Below are 14898 nucleotides of genomic sequence, written 5' to 3'. Positions count from 1 at the left end.
ACATAAAGTATGTCTTCTAATACAGGTGTCATTTGGTCATTTCTCCAGCCATTCTTTATGTGAACATGAGCAAAACCAAATGATCTTCATGGTAATGATAAGCAGATCAGTAACCAGTATGGCTGAACCCGCTTCTATGATGTGTCAAAGGGCAAGAACCACACCGGTTTTATTGGGCCTTGGTCATTAGGATGACTTTATATGCGGCAAATGATTTGTTCCAGAAATTCCATCTGAATTGGGCCGTTTCTGCAATTTTTGGCCACCCCTTTTCCGATGAACGTGAGGTTGTAGAATTTGCCCTCATTGGTTTTCCTGGTCTTTGTCTCCACCCACAGATTCCTAGGACCTCAATGTCTGAAGACAGCAAACACATCCTTATTCAAGTCTTATGGGACAATCTGAAGCTACACCAGGATCCGAGGCAGCCGCTGTACATCCTGTGGAACAGTTTGAGTAGGTTTTTATTGCGCATCTGCTTGTGCTAAGAGACTGTTTTCACACTGGTGGTGCTTTCAGATGGTCCTCTTGGGTCCAAACCCCAGTATGAATGCAGATTTACTATGTTAATTCTGGCTTCAAGTTATAATGCCTTTTAATCTTATCTTATCTACAGGTCAGAACTGCACTGTAGTTTATGAGAGTGAGTCCTAGGTGTTAGATGGGCGTTTTGGTGAACTATGTCCGGTTTGCATGGCTATTCTGTTTCCGGAGAACTAAGTGTTAATTGTCCTTCCCAAGATGAGCAGTTACTCCATGCACGTGGCTTCTTATAGAATATTGCCAATTATTTGCCAGTAATACCACACTTCTGACAAATAGTACTGCAGCAAATAAGACAGCACTTTTAAAGTAGAGCGCCACTTCTGGTTAATGTTGGCTCTATAGTTAGGACGGTCTAATCTTCATCATTGTTTGGGAGGCTTGCATTTCCTTTTCATTTTATTTTTCACTTTTTAAAGTGTAGAAACAACAAGTAAGCTGCTGTTGACGGATCTGTTCTGTGTGGTAAGTATTTTGAGGGCATAAGGGTATGCAAGAATTAAGAATTTGTGATTTGCGGGTAGATGTAATTTCTCGCCCATATTCATTGGGGGACACAGGAACCGTGGGTATAGCTATGTCCTCTAGGAGGCGTTGACACTAGTAAAAGTTGTTAGCTCCTCCCCTGGCAGCTATACCCCCTCCAGCCTGGAGAGAGAGCTTCAGTTTTTTCCAGTGTCAATAGGAGGCAAGACCTACCTGCTCCGCATGGTGGCTCCTTGAAGATTTTTTTATTTATTTTATTATATTGTTTTTTTCTTTTTCAGGTGGGAAACAGTGGTCGCCTAGCCTCCCTGTTCTCCCGGGGGAGCATGCCAGTGTTGGTCCGCCACACTGCCTCCTCCCCCACAAGAAGACAAGGTGTACCAGGGCAGCCTCGCTCTCCTGCATCCCGCCAGCGGAAGGGTCACCTATCCAAGTCCCTCTTCCAGTGTCCTGCCACTACGGTGCCAGTAACTGAAGAGGTGACCCTGCTGGAGCAGAAGAAGGGTGAAGATGGCGGCAGGATAGATAAGTGATGCCTGCTCCCGGCCATTACCCCCCTCCCATCCTCCGGTCTCCTGCGTGACTCGGCCGGCGGGGGGCAGGTTTTTATGAGAGGCATTCTGGTAGGGTCTGTTGGCGCCCAGGTCCTTCCGGTCCCCCCGTTTACCACATCGTCCCTCCAAAGGGCAGCCAGCTGGCGGGATGTCGTAGCAATCTCTGGTGGAGAACGATGACAGGCAGCGCTGCGGGGGTTACAGGATGGGCGTGCGCGCGCGCTGAGGCAGCAGTGAGATGGCCTGAGGTGAAACCAGATTATCGCGGGACCTGAGGGGGCGGGACCTTCTCTTCCCACCACAGCGCTACAGGAAGCTCTTCCTAGGCGGGCATTCTCCTCCGGCGGCGCTCGTTTTCCTGGCTCTGGTAGGAACTCTTGTCCCCTCTCTCCTCAGGTCACCGTACCCTCTCCAGCCTTGAGGTGTGATTTTCCCTGGGTTAACCATCATGTCTGATCCCACGGGTGCTCATCCTAAGCTGCCAATAGCTGTCCATTATGCCTGCTCCATGTGTCAGGCAAAATTCCCTTGCGGGCAACCAGATTCTGTCTGCACTGCTTGTCAGGCATCCAGGCAGGGGCCCTCCCTTCAGCCCGTACTTCTGCCTTCCCCTCTGGTATCTTGAGTTCCCGGATTGGGCCAGAACCCTCTCTCAGGCGGTGGGAAACCTCTCTAAAATCTCCCAATCCACCCTATCTATAGTGGGTCGCTTGGTTGAGAATCCGCCACCAGCGCAGGCTGCACCTCCCTCGAATGCACGCTCCAGAGCTTCTTGCTCGGGTGACCCCCCTTTCCCCCCCCCCCCCCCAGGTCACTTCCCACATGTTTCCTCCTCAGACGCATCTCCCTCTCCACCCCGTGTAAGATCTCACTCAGGTTTTTCTTCCCCTGGGGATGTGCCGTCTGAAGGGGAGGTAGAGAATTGTGATTTGCACATGAATACGGAGCAGCCTTCCAAGTTGGCCTCCACTGTAGATAGCCTCATTGCTGCCATCCGTGACACCTTCCAGGCCAAAACAGGCCTCAAAGGTGTATACTCGCCATAATGATTTTTCTGCGGTGGTTTCTAAGGCTTGGGATCACCCAGACATGCGCTTTTCCACCCCTAAGAAGCTGGATGTTTTATATCCATTCCCAGCGGATTGTGTGGCCACGTGTGCATCCCCTCCCAAGGTCGACCCACCAGTGGCACGGCTAGCCAAAAATACGGCTATTCCTGTAGCCGATGGATCCTCCAGTCAGACCCCTGAAGACCGTCGGATGAAATCCTTGACGAAATCCCTCTTTGCATCTACAGGGTCAGCCCTTAGGCCCGTTTTCGCCTCCGCGTGGGTGGCAAAGGCGATCCCTGAGTGGGGCAGCCAGCTGGACCAGGACCTGATATCCGAGGTCCCTGGTCAGGACCTCCGGTCCTTGGCACAGCTGATCACCCAGGCGGGGAAGTTCCTCTGCGAGGCGTCCTTGGACGCAAGCGCCCTCATTGCGCGCTCTTCAACGCTTGCAGTCACCTTACGCCGCGAGCTCTGGCTAAAGATGTGGGCAGCGGACGTGACTTCCAAGCGTTCCCTAACAGGACTTCCCTTCGCCGGGGCCCGTCTCTTTGGGATCCGTCTCGACGAAATTATTTCCGAGGCCACGGGAGGTAAGAGCACCCATCTCCCACAACCTGGAGCGAAGTGTGCCTCACATGCCAGGTCAGGTTCCTCCCGTGGTAGGCCCTTTTGTTGATTTGCTAGTTCCCGCCCCGCGGCGAGCAGTTTTACTTCCCAGGATTGGCGCAAGTAGCCGTCCTTTCGGGCGCATCCATCCTGGCGTCCCAGAGCTCAGGCCGCTCGACCTTCCGCGGCTAAGCAATCCTCAGCCTGAAGGTGCGCCCTCACCCAACAGGGTGGGGGGGCCGCCTCCTCCTCTTCCAGGACATCTGGTGGACCCACGTCTCCGACGCTTGGGCACTCTAAATTGTATCCTCAGGGTACGCAATCGAGTTCTCGTCCCTCCCCCCAGACAGGTTTTTCCAATTCCGTCCTCCATGGGACCCCGAGCGGGCGTCAATTTGTCGCCCTTCCATTTGGACTGGCGACTGCGCCTTGGGTGTTCACAAAGATACTGGCCCCCCTTCTCGCCCTGCTCCGTTCCAGAGACATCTTCCTTATGCCTTATCTGGACGACATCCTCATCAAGGCTCCCTCCTTCGCCCAAGCATCGAACAGCGTGAAGATCACGCTGGAAGCACTTGCACGCTTCGGGTGGCTGGTCATTCTTCAGAAATCATCTCTGACTCCTTTCAGACAACTTGTGTTTCTGGGCATGCTTCTGGACATGGAAGCGGCACAGGTTTGCCTTCCGCCGGACAAGCGCCTGGCTTTACACCGCTCCGTAAGATTTCCTCTCAACTGCTCCCATCCATTTGCCTCTGCATGAAGACGTTACGGAAGATGGTCGCCTGTTTCGAGGCGATTCCCTTTGCCCAGTTCCACTCTCGCACATTCCAGAGAGCGATTCTGTCCTCCTGGGACAAATCGTCCTAGAGTCTGGACTGTCCCATCCGCCTCTCTCCTCAGGTGAGGTCGTCCCTCTGTTGGTGGCTGTCGGTTGCAGTTCTCCAATGTCCTGGACGGTTGTTACCACCGATGTCAGTCTGCAAGGTTGGGGGAGAGTTTTTCCTCCCAGAACAGTTCAAGGCACATGGTCTGGGTCGGAGTCCAAGCTTCTGATCAATGTCCTGGATCTCAGGGCGATTCTTCTATCCCTCCGGCACTGGACCCATCTCCTAAGGGGTCACACGATCAGAGTTCAGTCGGACAACGCCACGGCGGTGGCGTACATCAACCGCCAGGGGGGAACGCGCAGCTTCGCGGTGGTGCAGGAATCTGCCAAGATCTTGCGGTGGGCGGAGGCCCACGTACCCGCACTTTCAGCAATCTACATCCAGGGTGTTTAGAACTGGACTGCGGACTTCCTCAGCAGGACGACAATAGATCCGGGCGAGTGGTCCCTGCACCTGGTAGTGTTCGAGGCGATCTGTCTGCGTTGGGGTCGCCCGGACGTGGACTTGATGGCCTCGAGACTCAATCGGAAGCTTCCCACTTGTCTCTCCCGAGCAAGAGATCCGGAAGCTTGCGGCGTAGACGCTCTGATCTCCCCTATGCAGGGGTTCTCCCTCCTTCACGTGTTTCCCGCCTTCCCCCTCCTACCCAGGGTTCTACGGAAGATCAGGATGGAGGGCATTCCGACAATTTTAGTCGCGCGTGGTACGCCGACCTCGTTCTCCTTCTAGAAGACGTCCCTTGGTTACTGCAACTCAGAGACGACCTTCTTTCGCAGGGTCCGGTCTTCCATCAGCATTTAAGGTCTCTTAAATGTCATCCGCACTATGATTCAGGCCAGGAAGCCTGCATCGTCCAGGATCTATTACAGGACCTGGAGGTCCTTCCTGGGCTTCTGTGAAAGCTGTAACATCCCCCCACTTCGTTTTTCTCTCCCCATGGTCCTATCCTTTCTACAATCAGGGTTGGACCTTGGTCTAGCCCTTAGTTCTTTGAAGGGTCAGGTGTCGGCGCTTTCTATCTTTTTCCAGCGCCCTCTGGCCCCCCTGGGGCCCATAAAAACCTTCCTTCAGGGAGTGGCACATACGGTTCCTCCGTACCATCCTCCTTTACCGCCTTGGGATCTGAATCTAGTCCTCTCAGCGCTCCAGGCTTCTCCCTTTGAGCCCTTGCGGGAGATTTCACTCTGAATCCTGTCCTGGAAGGTAGTTTTTCTTGTGGCTATCACATCCATCAGACGGGTGTCTGAGTTGGCTGCGCTCTCTTGTAGAGAACCCTTCCCGAAGGTGGTCTCTGACTTCCATATCTTCAAAGAAATTATCCTTCTCTCACTGTGTCCCTCTCCTTCACACCCTAAGGAAAGGGAGTTACACCATTTGGATGTTGTCAGGGCTCTGAAGATTTATTTAGCAGCCTCCAGTTCCTTCCGATGTACGGACTCCCTTTTTGTCATCCCGAAGGGTACTCGCAAGGGATTGGCGGCCTCCAAGGTGGCAATCGCACGTTGGATTCGGTCTGCAATTGCTGAAGCATACCGCGCCCGGGGCAGGGTTCCGCCCTTGGGTATCACGGCTCACTCCACCAGAGCGGTGGGCGCATCTTGGGCTCGGAGGAATTGCGCTTCGGTCGCACAGTTGTGCAAGGCGGCTGTTTGGTCCTCCTTACACATTTTCACAAAATTTTACCAGGTGCATACTTATGCATCGGCGGACGCTGCCTTTGTCCGCATAGTCTTGCAGGCGGCAGTTTCTTAGATGCCTGCAGGGACACTTGCTTCCATAGGTCTGTGGTTTTCCCTCCCTGTGGACTGCTTTTGGACGTCCCATATTTCTCGTTGTCCCCCAATGAATATGGGCGAGAAAACAAGATTTTTGTAAAACTGACCAGTAAAATCTCTTTCTCGCTCTTCATTGGGGGACACAGCACCCACCCAGTATTGTTATTCGGCCACAGTTGCGGCAGTTGCTGGTTAGAACCCCGTTGGGTCCTTTTGGCATTGTTGGTGTTCAATGCTTATTTCATTGACTAACTTGCTTCTCCTACTGCTTGTACACAAACTGAAACTCTTCTCCAGGCTGGAGGGGTTATAGCTGCCAGGGGAGGAGCTAACAACTTCTGCCTAGTGTCAACGCCTCCTAGAGGACATATCTATACCCATAGTTTCTGTGTCCCCCAATGAAGAGCGAGAAAGAGATTTTACTGGTAAGTTTTACAAAAATCTCGTTATCTACCGTCTGTGCAGTATATTTGCTCTCTATATTGCCAACTTAATGCAGAGATGGTGCTCCACTTTAAACCATATGCTGATGTGTCCTTCTTTATCTTTCCTCTTGGTTCGACATATCCCGAGAACAGTGGCACGAGATGACCCACTTTGAAAAAATATATGATTTTTTGATACTCCGCCGTGAGTTGTTAATTATGTACCGTAGGTGTTTGTGTATCACCACTCAGTGGTTGTGATGTGGATTGCAGCCTGGTGAGAGTTTTGCTTGTATGTCATGAAAATGCATAAACCAAATATGTGGAAAGGTAATAGTGGAAACATCCGTAACATAAAGCTGATCTTCCAAAGTTACATACCATCATTCTGATTGCTGTGTGCATGGCGTAGAGCTCTACCCGCTACAAGTCACTGATGTCAGCCTCCCCTATCTCCGTGCTGCAGGTTTTCTGGATATTCATTATTGATGATCATAATCCTGAAAGCCTGCACCGTGTGTCACATTCGAAGCCTGGAGTCTATAATGATGTGTGGTTATATGGCTCTCTTATTTGTGTGTGTGTCTGTTGTGTGTAAAAAATCACGGAAAATAATGCACTAAAACAATAGATGCAAACATTATATATGGATTAAGCCCTGGATAAAATCTGAGACTCTCAGTCAATATATTTTGATCAAAACACATCTGTGCCCGCCTTCCAGCGCCAAGGTCATCTCAGTCAGGCAGGCCCTACGCTAAACCTACCTATGCCGTTGGGCACCTACATTCAGCGGAGCAGACCCCGCACATATAGTGTGCTGCTTCTAGTTACCTCTGTGTGCAGTCAAGTAAACAATGAGAGGAGGAGCACACGCAGCTATATGTACCACCTAATCAACGTCGCATGTGGGATAGGCGGGGCAAAAAGTGCACAAGAATGCTACTCCCCAGATAATAGGAGCGCATTCACACTTGAAGGTGCCACTCCTTTAAGCACATAAATTTATCAAAAATCACAGAAAAAGATACAAAACATCCTGCATGATATCATAACTAAATATGCGGATGTACATGGCAACATTTATAAGGAAAAAATCACGGAAAATAATGCACTAACACAATACATGAAAACATTATATATGGACTAAGCCCTTACTCTGATATGATAAAATCTTTTTGCTGTGAGTGTTCCTCCTATCTTCGGTTGCTTGATGCACACAGAGGTAACAAGGAGCAGCACACTATATGTGCAGGGTCTGCCCTCCTGAATGTAGATGCCCAACGGCATAGGTAGGTTTAGCGTAGGACCTGCCTGACTGAGAGGACCTTGGCGCGGGTAGGTGGGCACAGATGTGTTTTGATCAAAATATATTGGCTGAGAGTCTCGGATTTTATCATATCAGAGTAAGGGCTTGGTCCATATATAATGTTTGCATCTATTGTGTATTTGTATTTTCCGTGATTTTTTTCCCTATAAATGTTGCCATGTACATCCGCACATTTAGTTATCATATCGTGCAGGATGTTTTGTATCTTTTTTTTGTGTCTGTTGTGTGTAGCCACATTACAGATTAATTACTATCATGTCTTACTTATAAAAGTGAATGCAAGAATTGCCGATCACAACCGGTGTGTTTTCTGCTGCCCTCCTGTTCCAAACACTGGAATCTGGTAGCTGTTAACTGCACCTCAAACATATAAAGACTATTAGATAAAGACATCTATTCCAACCTGCCATGATGCAGAGTTGATCCTCAGATATTGGCGCAATGATGCTTCCTGTGAAGATGAGCATACCTGGTTCTTTGTAGAGTAGTAGACACGACATAGTTGTCCAGTGACTAGTCATGTGCATCAATAACCTCTGGGTGAAACAACTCTTTTATATATATTACAGTACATATTTGTGTAGCATTGAATCACTGCATAGGTCTCTATTGTGTTTGCACATATGGACCATGTAATTTTTTTCACAATTGTCCCCCTTAAAGGAGCTTTCAGAGATTTTAATACTGATGACCTATCCACTGGATAAGTCATCAGTATCTGATCGGTGGAGGTCCGACACCCGGGACCCCCACCGATCAGCTGTTTGAGAATGCAGTGGCACTCTCAGTAGAGCCGCAGCCTTCTCTCTGCTTTTCCTATGCCATGTGATATCATGTTCATTGGTCACATGGCCTAGGCACAGCTCAGCCCCATTGAAGTGAATGTGGCTGAGCTGTGATACCAAGCAAAGCCGCTATACAATGTACGGCACTGTGCTTGGTGAGCTGAGAGAAGAGCGTGACGCTCACAGAAGAGCTGGTGCCTTCTCGAATAGCTGATCGGCGGGGGTCCCGAGTGTCAGACCCCCACGATCAGATACTGATGACCTATCTAGAGGATAGGTCATGAGTATTAAAATGTTGGAAAACTCTTTTAAGTACCATGCACTCCAAGGTGGACATCCCAATGTCTTAACTTTCTTTCTAGTGCAGGCTACCGTTGGACGACTTGAGTACACCCATGTTTTTATTCAGTTTAGAAACTTAAGTTTAGAAAATGTTGGTCAAGTGAATGACTACTCTTGGTGATTGTTGAACTCTTGAACATGGTGGCGTGTGAATGGGCCAGAGCACCTGTTCAGCAGATCCTGTCAGCAGGCTCCCATCCTCCCTTGCTACCATTAAAGAGGTTGCCTCTACACCTTATGTAAAGATAGCTGTCCTCAGGATCAGTTCGTTGAAGCAGGATCCTCAGGGCAGCTCTGGCCGACCATGTATGTAGTATTTTATATGACCATTCAACAATGGTTGACTGTGTAATACATGGACGGGAACCACCAATACCTAGTGGCTCTTCTGCACCTCCACCTATGATTTTTATATTCTTTAATAGATCAGAGATGTCTGTTTTCAAAGGACAGAGTTATATATTGCTGTCTTTTAGGAAGGCATCTGCTTCCCTTGTGAGAAGCACAAAGGAGCATCTGCCTAGGATTAAGCATAGTCTGTAGGTACTAAACCACAGCTTTGTAGTGCGTATATTAGGGATTGTTATGACCTCTGCTACACATTTTTTTACCTTACAAATGAACATGTTTCCCTGGAGTTATTAATCTTCCAAAGAATTGTTGAAGACCCTTGTTTTATACCTTGTCTTATTGCACTTTGCAGCCCAGGAGCATCCACTGGCCATTGCCCAGCATAAACAGGAGGAGAGGTGTAATCAGGAGTTTCTCCAAGGTCTGGTGAGGAGCATTAAGAACAACAACGTGTATGGTCCTATGAGCCAGATCCTGGAGTCCCTGCAGCATAATCCAAAGAATCTGCGACAGAGGTAACAGCTGCTATTGCTTTATTGTATTACTTTCTAGCAGAGGTGATCGTCCAGAGCATTAGGACAATGACGATGACTGAAGGAGCTGGTGCTTCCAGTGTGTAGTAGTTTCTAGCAGATTAACAAGCCTACATTATTGGGGGTATTAAGAGATCATAACTGGAGCAGGGATAGTCATTTGTCTCCTGGCATGTCTGATTTGGTAACCGCTTGTATTCCACATGAAATAAAAATTCTGGAGGTTTATATTTTATGTTATAAAACTGCTCTCTTCTATTAGTCCTGCCGGAAAGTACGAATACATTAAAAACATTGGTGTGTTCCTACACACTCTAAAACTGTCTAATCACTACTGATGGTGTCCGGCAGTGTAGGGATGCATTCTGTTCAGAAGTGGAATGGTATCACCCAGTCGTCAATGTACTCATATATTTCCAGCAGGAATAACACAGGAGTGACACATTGCAGAGTTCTAAGAAAAGGCGCTCCAACATTACTGAATTACTAAATTCTAAATCTAAAAATTATCAAGTTCTTTCCTTTTTTACATTATTTAAATGTGAAATAATTGTTCATGTTGTTGTTTTTTTTTTTCATGTGATTCCTTCAGGAATTTGTTCTAGTGATTAACCCTTTATTTATTGCTGTCTTATAGGAGTTTGTACAGAGAGATTCTGTTCCTGTCTCTCGTAGCTCTGGGGAGAGAGAATATTGATATAGGTAAGGGGAATAGTCCTTATAGGCCTAAAGATATCATCTGACATGTCACTTAATTGTAAGCAATGTGTTCAAGATGCTAAGAAATGTGGAACAGGGTTTGGGGAGCTCCACTGCTCGAGACCCCTATATCATTTTTGTCTGACACATCTATGGCAACATACAGTTAGGTGGACCTTTCTTGTAGCCATCACCCCTTGCGTCCTTCTATGTGTTGTGAACAATCCCTGCAATACTGTTAGGTTAAAGTGACCTTAGATCTTTACATATAGTTGGCCTTAAAATAACCATTGGTCCTCTAGACTTGAGAATTATTGAACAGTGGGCTGTATCAGCATTTATTGACTTGCCCTGAGATATTTCGGGCTGCCATAAACACATTCTGTACACCGGTTTTCTTCTAATTTACTTTTACTACTTTCCAACAGATGTGTTTGACCGAGAATACAAACTGGCTTATGATCGCCTTACCCCGGAGCAGGTGAAGTGCACCCAGATCTGTGACCGTCCTCCAAGTACAGGGGTCACAGAATGCAGGAAGACATTTGGGCAGCCGTTCCTTTGAGGGCCTACTGATCTGCCACCACTTCGTGGATATCGGAGCCAGATCTCAGCACATACACGTGTGTTCTAGGAGATCCAGCGTTGGGAACAAGCAATATGGGAGATTTTTCTGCTAGCACGAGGAATTTGTGTAACAGACTGATGAGAGGCGGGCAGGGCCTATTGTCTATATAACCTGGCCTGCGCAGAGCTGGAAGTTCAGGTTTGTGCATTATAGAAAGAGGAAGGCGAGAGATTTCCATCATTCCGGGTGTTGTAGTTTACACCGAATATTTATACTTAATGTTATATAAAATCTTTGTGTACAGTAGGTAGAAATGCCTAGTAAGTCCTTACCGTACCATTTTATATTTTCTGATGAGAGTCCTGAGCAATGAACTTGTTTCATAGGCAATATGTTACTGTGCCTCATAGTGTAGGCACCAACTCATCTTGAGTTATCATCTATTAATTTATTACAAGTCCTGGGTGCCGTGTGGTTTACGCAGTGGAGGATCTTCAGCTGACTGTGGATTACCATGACTGGAGGAGGATTTCTGCATTGGATCTGCAATAAATTGACTAATCCTGTACCCACTGAATGATGCAGTTAGCTTAGCTATGATGGTGGTTGAATTGACCCACTGGAGCTAACTGGCTACATGTACCCATCTCTGTTCTTTCCATGTGTTACGGTAATTTTATATGTTTGGAATGCTTTCATTATTATGATACTTAGAGAGAGTTGGTTCACTTAAGAGGTTGTATAATTAACGAACAAGCATATGCCATTTCCATACCCAGATGGTCTGGTTTAGACAACCCTTTTCCATGTGGCCTCCTGGGGCACACAAAGTGACCACCATGGCTCTCTTCTTCACATAACACTATTGAATTCAGTGTCATGACAAAGGCTCTCAGCCTTCTACTCCACCCTCATAATCAGCATAGGTCCAAGGGACCAGCAGACTCCTTGAATAGATGAATTGTGTCCATTTTCTATATTTTAACGCTACTTGCACATTACGGTTATCAGTCTTACTGTATACGCAATATATAGCGCTGGTAAAGGCTCCACTGTTAGTCAGCCTCGTACCTACCTATCTACTCCGAGAAGCCTCAGGGGGGCTTGTTGTTTACACACTCAGATATGAATGAATTCTAGTGCACTTAATGCTGTTACATTCCAATATTAGCAGTGCTATAGATTATTATAAGGCATTTGCTATTTTGTAAGAATGGTATATAATGCTTAGCTGTAAAACACACACTGTTCTGTATAAAGGCCAATATTCATCCACAGGGAACTGTACTGCACACGTCACCTCCATACTGGAAAGCTCGCCATTATCAACGGGTTAACTCTCCTCTGGTCATCATCTCATTCTTCTGTCTAATGGTACTGTCCGGAGCTGTACATTCTGTAGATTTGTAATATTTCCAGAAATAATATACTGAGAAGAGATGAGTTTATTATTAGAAATCCCCTTTATTTTTGTGGTAAGAGGCTCGTTTACATGGGTCAGACATTTCGGTTATATAGAGGGTAAGAATGCAGCATTGCAGAAGGCAGTGCATAGACCAGGAGTGCAGAGCGTCAGAAGAGAAGTCGTGTCAGATGTAGCACTGTTACTGCCCAGGCCACTCTGGAGAGAAGTTACAGGTCCCTTGTGGTTTACAGGCGCACGGGCACTGCCAGGAACCACTTGTGTACTGAAAGATACGGTATATATGAAGTTGGTTTACTGATGACATGTAAGCTCTTTTCATGGCTGTTACCATGTGACCTTTTGTTGTGTTCCTTTTATTTAATTAAATGTTTCAAGATTGGAAATTTTGTGCGTTGTGTATTTTATTGCAGAACCGTCACGAGTGACAGTGTACAAGGCTGGTAGCGCCAGTCCTGACACACCTTGAGACTGTCCAGTGTAGGGGCACACCTTGGTGACAAGGGGTATGGTAACATCCAGGTGTCAATTTGTTCATATATTACCAGGAGGAATAATAGAGGACTATCACAAAGAATATACAAATATTTACTAAAATAGATAGGTCCAGAGAGCTACAAAAGATGATTTGTCTGTAGTAGAAAAACGGATTAGTTCCGACCAGTGACCATCTACCTAATTAGTCAGGACACCTAGGATGCCTTCACACGTGGCTGATTTGGTTGCAGAAATTCCTGCGACTGAAAATCAGTTCCATTCATATAAATGAGGTGTGTAGAAATCCATGTGCTTCCCGCCAAATCAACGCCATTCAAGTGAATAAAACTGATATGTGAAAGTACCCTTATTGTTCAGATTTTAAAGTTTCTTGAGTAAAGCCACAATTGTAGCGTTTTCTTTACCATCGACCATGAAAAATACATCTCTGGCAATAGAAAGATACAGTATTGATGCAAATCGTTTATACGGTGGAATACATCTGCACCTTTATGCCTTTTATTCAGACAATCCTTCTGAAAATATCGAAACGCTTGCTTTCATCTTTGGTCAGCTCTAGGGTTGGCCGATGTGATAATTACAGACTTCTCAAGTCCTAGGCTTAAACCGAATCTTTCTCTTTCCTTGATGTTTTGTGCCATCCTATTTCCACACATCAGGATTGTAAAAGTGATAGCCATTATACCGCCATCCACTCCCTGTGGCATAGTGACCTCTAATGTGGAATCTAAGACCACAGAGCCCCAGTACTCAGCATGCTTTGTACACACAATGAGCCACATTTAACCGTTTACACCAAGTATAAGTATTAATGGGGTTGTGCAGGGGGATTATCCTCAGGATAGGTCATCAATATCAGATCAGAGGAGGTCTGATTCCCAACACCCCTGCCGATCAGCTGTTTGAAGAGGAGGCAGTAGGACAGCCCATTTCTTATCCAGGTAAGCCATCTGTGCCCTGTGTCACCATGTTTGTAGCAGCAGATTTCAGTTGAGCAAACCTAGTGCCCTTCACAATTTACTTAAACTTACGTCTTGTAACACTACTAAGCCATGGTGATTGGGCAGAGGGTCCAATCAGATGACAAAGGGAGCCCCCTCCTTCTGTCAAACCACTCAGATGCCACAGTCCATATTGACTGTGGCATCTAATGGGTTAAATGTCCAGAATCGGTGGTAGCTTCAATCCCAGACTTTAGTGTGATAGCCGAGCACTGTACTTGCCAGTCACAGAGAAGTGAATGGAGCATTGATCATGTATGTTCACCACTGATCCATACACACAGGGTACCCGACTCTTGTGATTGGCTGTCCCAGTGGTCAGACCCCAATCATCATACATTTAGCATGTAACCTGTGCATAGGTAATAAATGTTGTGAATGGGAAACCATTAGGCTAGGTCTACGACGACATGTGTCACGCGACAATAAGTCGCAACTACACTGCAACATTTGTCGCGCGACATTTTGTCACATTAATGTGTACAACAATTTTTATAATGATAGTCTACGCTGCGACTGTGACGCGACAGTCGCGGAAAAATCCATGTCGAATGGATTTTTTGCGACTGTCGCAGTGCGACACCACAGACTATCATTATAAAAATTGTCGCGCGACAATATTTCATCGTGTAGACCTAGCCTTAAAGAGCATCAGTCACCATGATCAACCATACTAAACCAGGCATGCTACCTGGTAGGGTTCATCATGGGGAATAAAATTAGCCCTCTATTACTGCAAACAGATAAACCACTGCAGCATAATTATTACTTTTATTTTTATTCAAATTAGGTAATCTGCGTTTTACGCAGTGCAGAGCCTTCTGAGATCAACTGCACATGCAACAGTGAAGTCGCACAAGCGCGAGATTTTGGGGCCAGGTACCAGAACAGTGAGGGTGCCTGGCCCTGTGAATCATGCAATGAGAGGTGACCGGGAAGAAGAGGAGGGGAAATAGTGCTCCGAGAGGCTAGGCCAGCCCCTCCAGTGCTCCAAGCACCGCACATGCATACAAATAAAAGTAACTATTATGTTGCAG

General features: G+C 47.0%; 1 protein-coding gene across 4 annotated transcripts in view; it reads left to right on the top strand.

The window, feature by feature from the left end:
* Positions 1–12742, top strand: part of DENND4A (DENN domain containing 4A) — a 149373-nt gene extending 136631 nt beyond the window's left edge. For all 4 annotated transcript variants that reach the window (XM_040414288.1, XM_040414285.1, XM_040414286.1 and 1 more), the window contains 4 exons: positions 339–456; positions 9492–9654; positions 10310–10374; positions 10800–12742. In XM_040414288.1, coding sequence (XP_040270222.1) covers positions 339–456; positions 9492–9654; positions 10310–10374; positions 10800–10936 — 483 coding nt within the window. In that variant the 3' untranslated portion in view covers positions 10937–12742. The remainder of the gene's footprint in view (positions 1–338; positions 457–9491; positions 9655–10309; positions 10375–10799) is intronic.
* Positions 12743–14898: the final 2156 nt, after the last annotated feature.

This window comes from Bufo bufo, chromosome 1 (genome assembly GCF_905171765.1).
Source record: "Bufo bufo chromosome 1, aBufBuf1.1, whole genome shotgun sequence".
Classification (NCBI taxonomy): domain Eukaryota; kingdom Metazoa; phylum Chordata; class Amphibia; order Anura; family Bufonidae; genus Bufo; species Bufo bufo.
The sequence above is the reverse complement of the archived record's forward strand: the minus strand, read 5'-3'. Positions and strand labels throughout refer to the sequence as shown.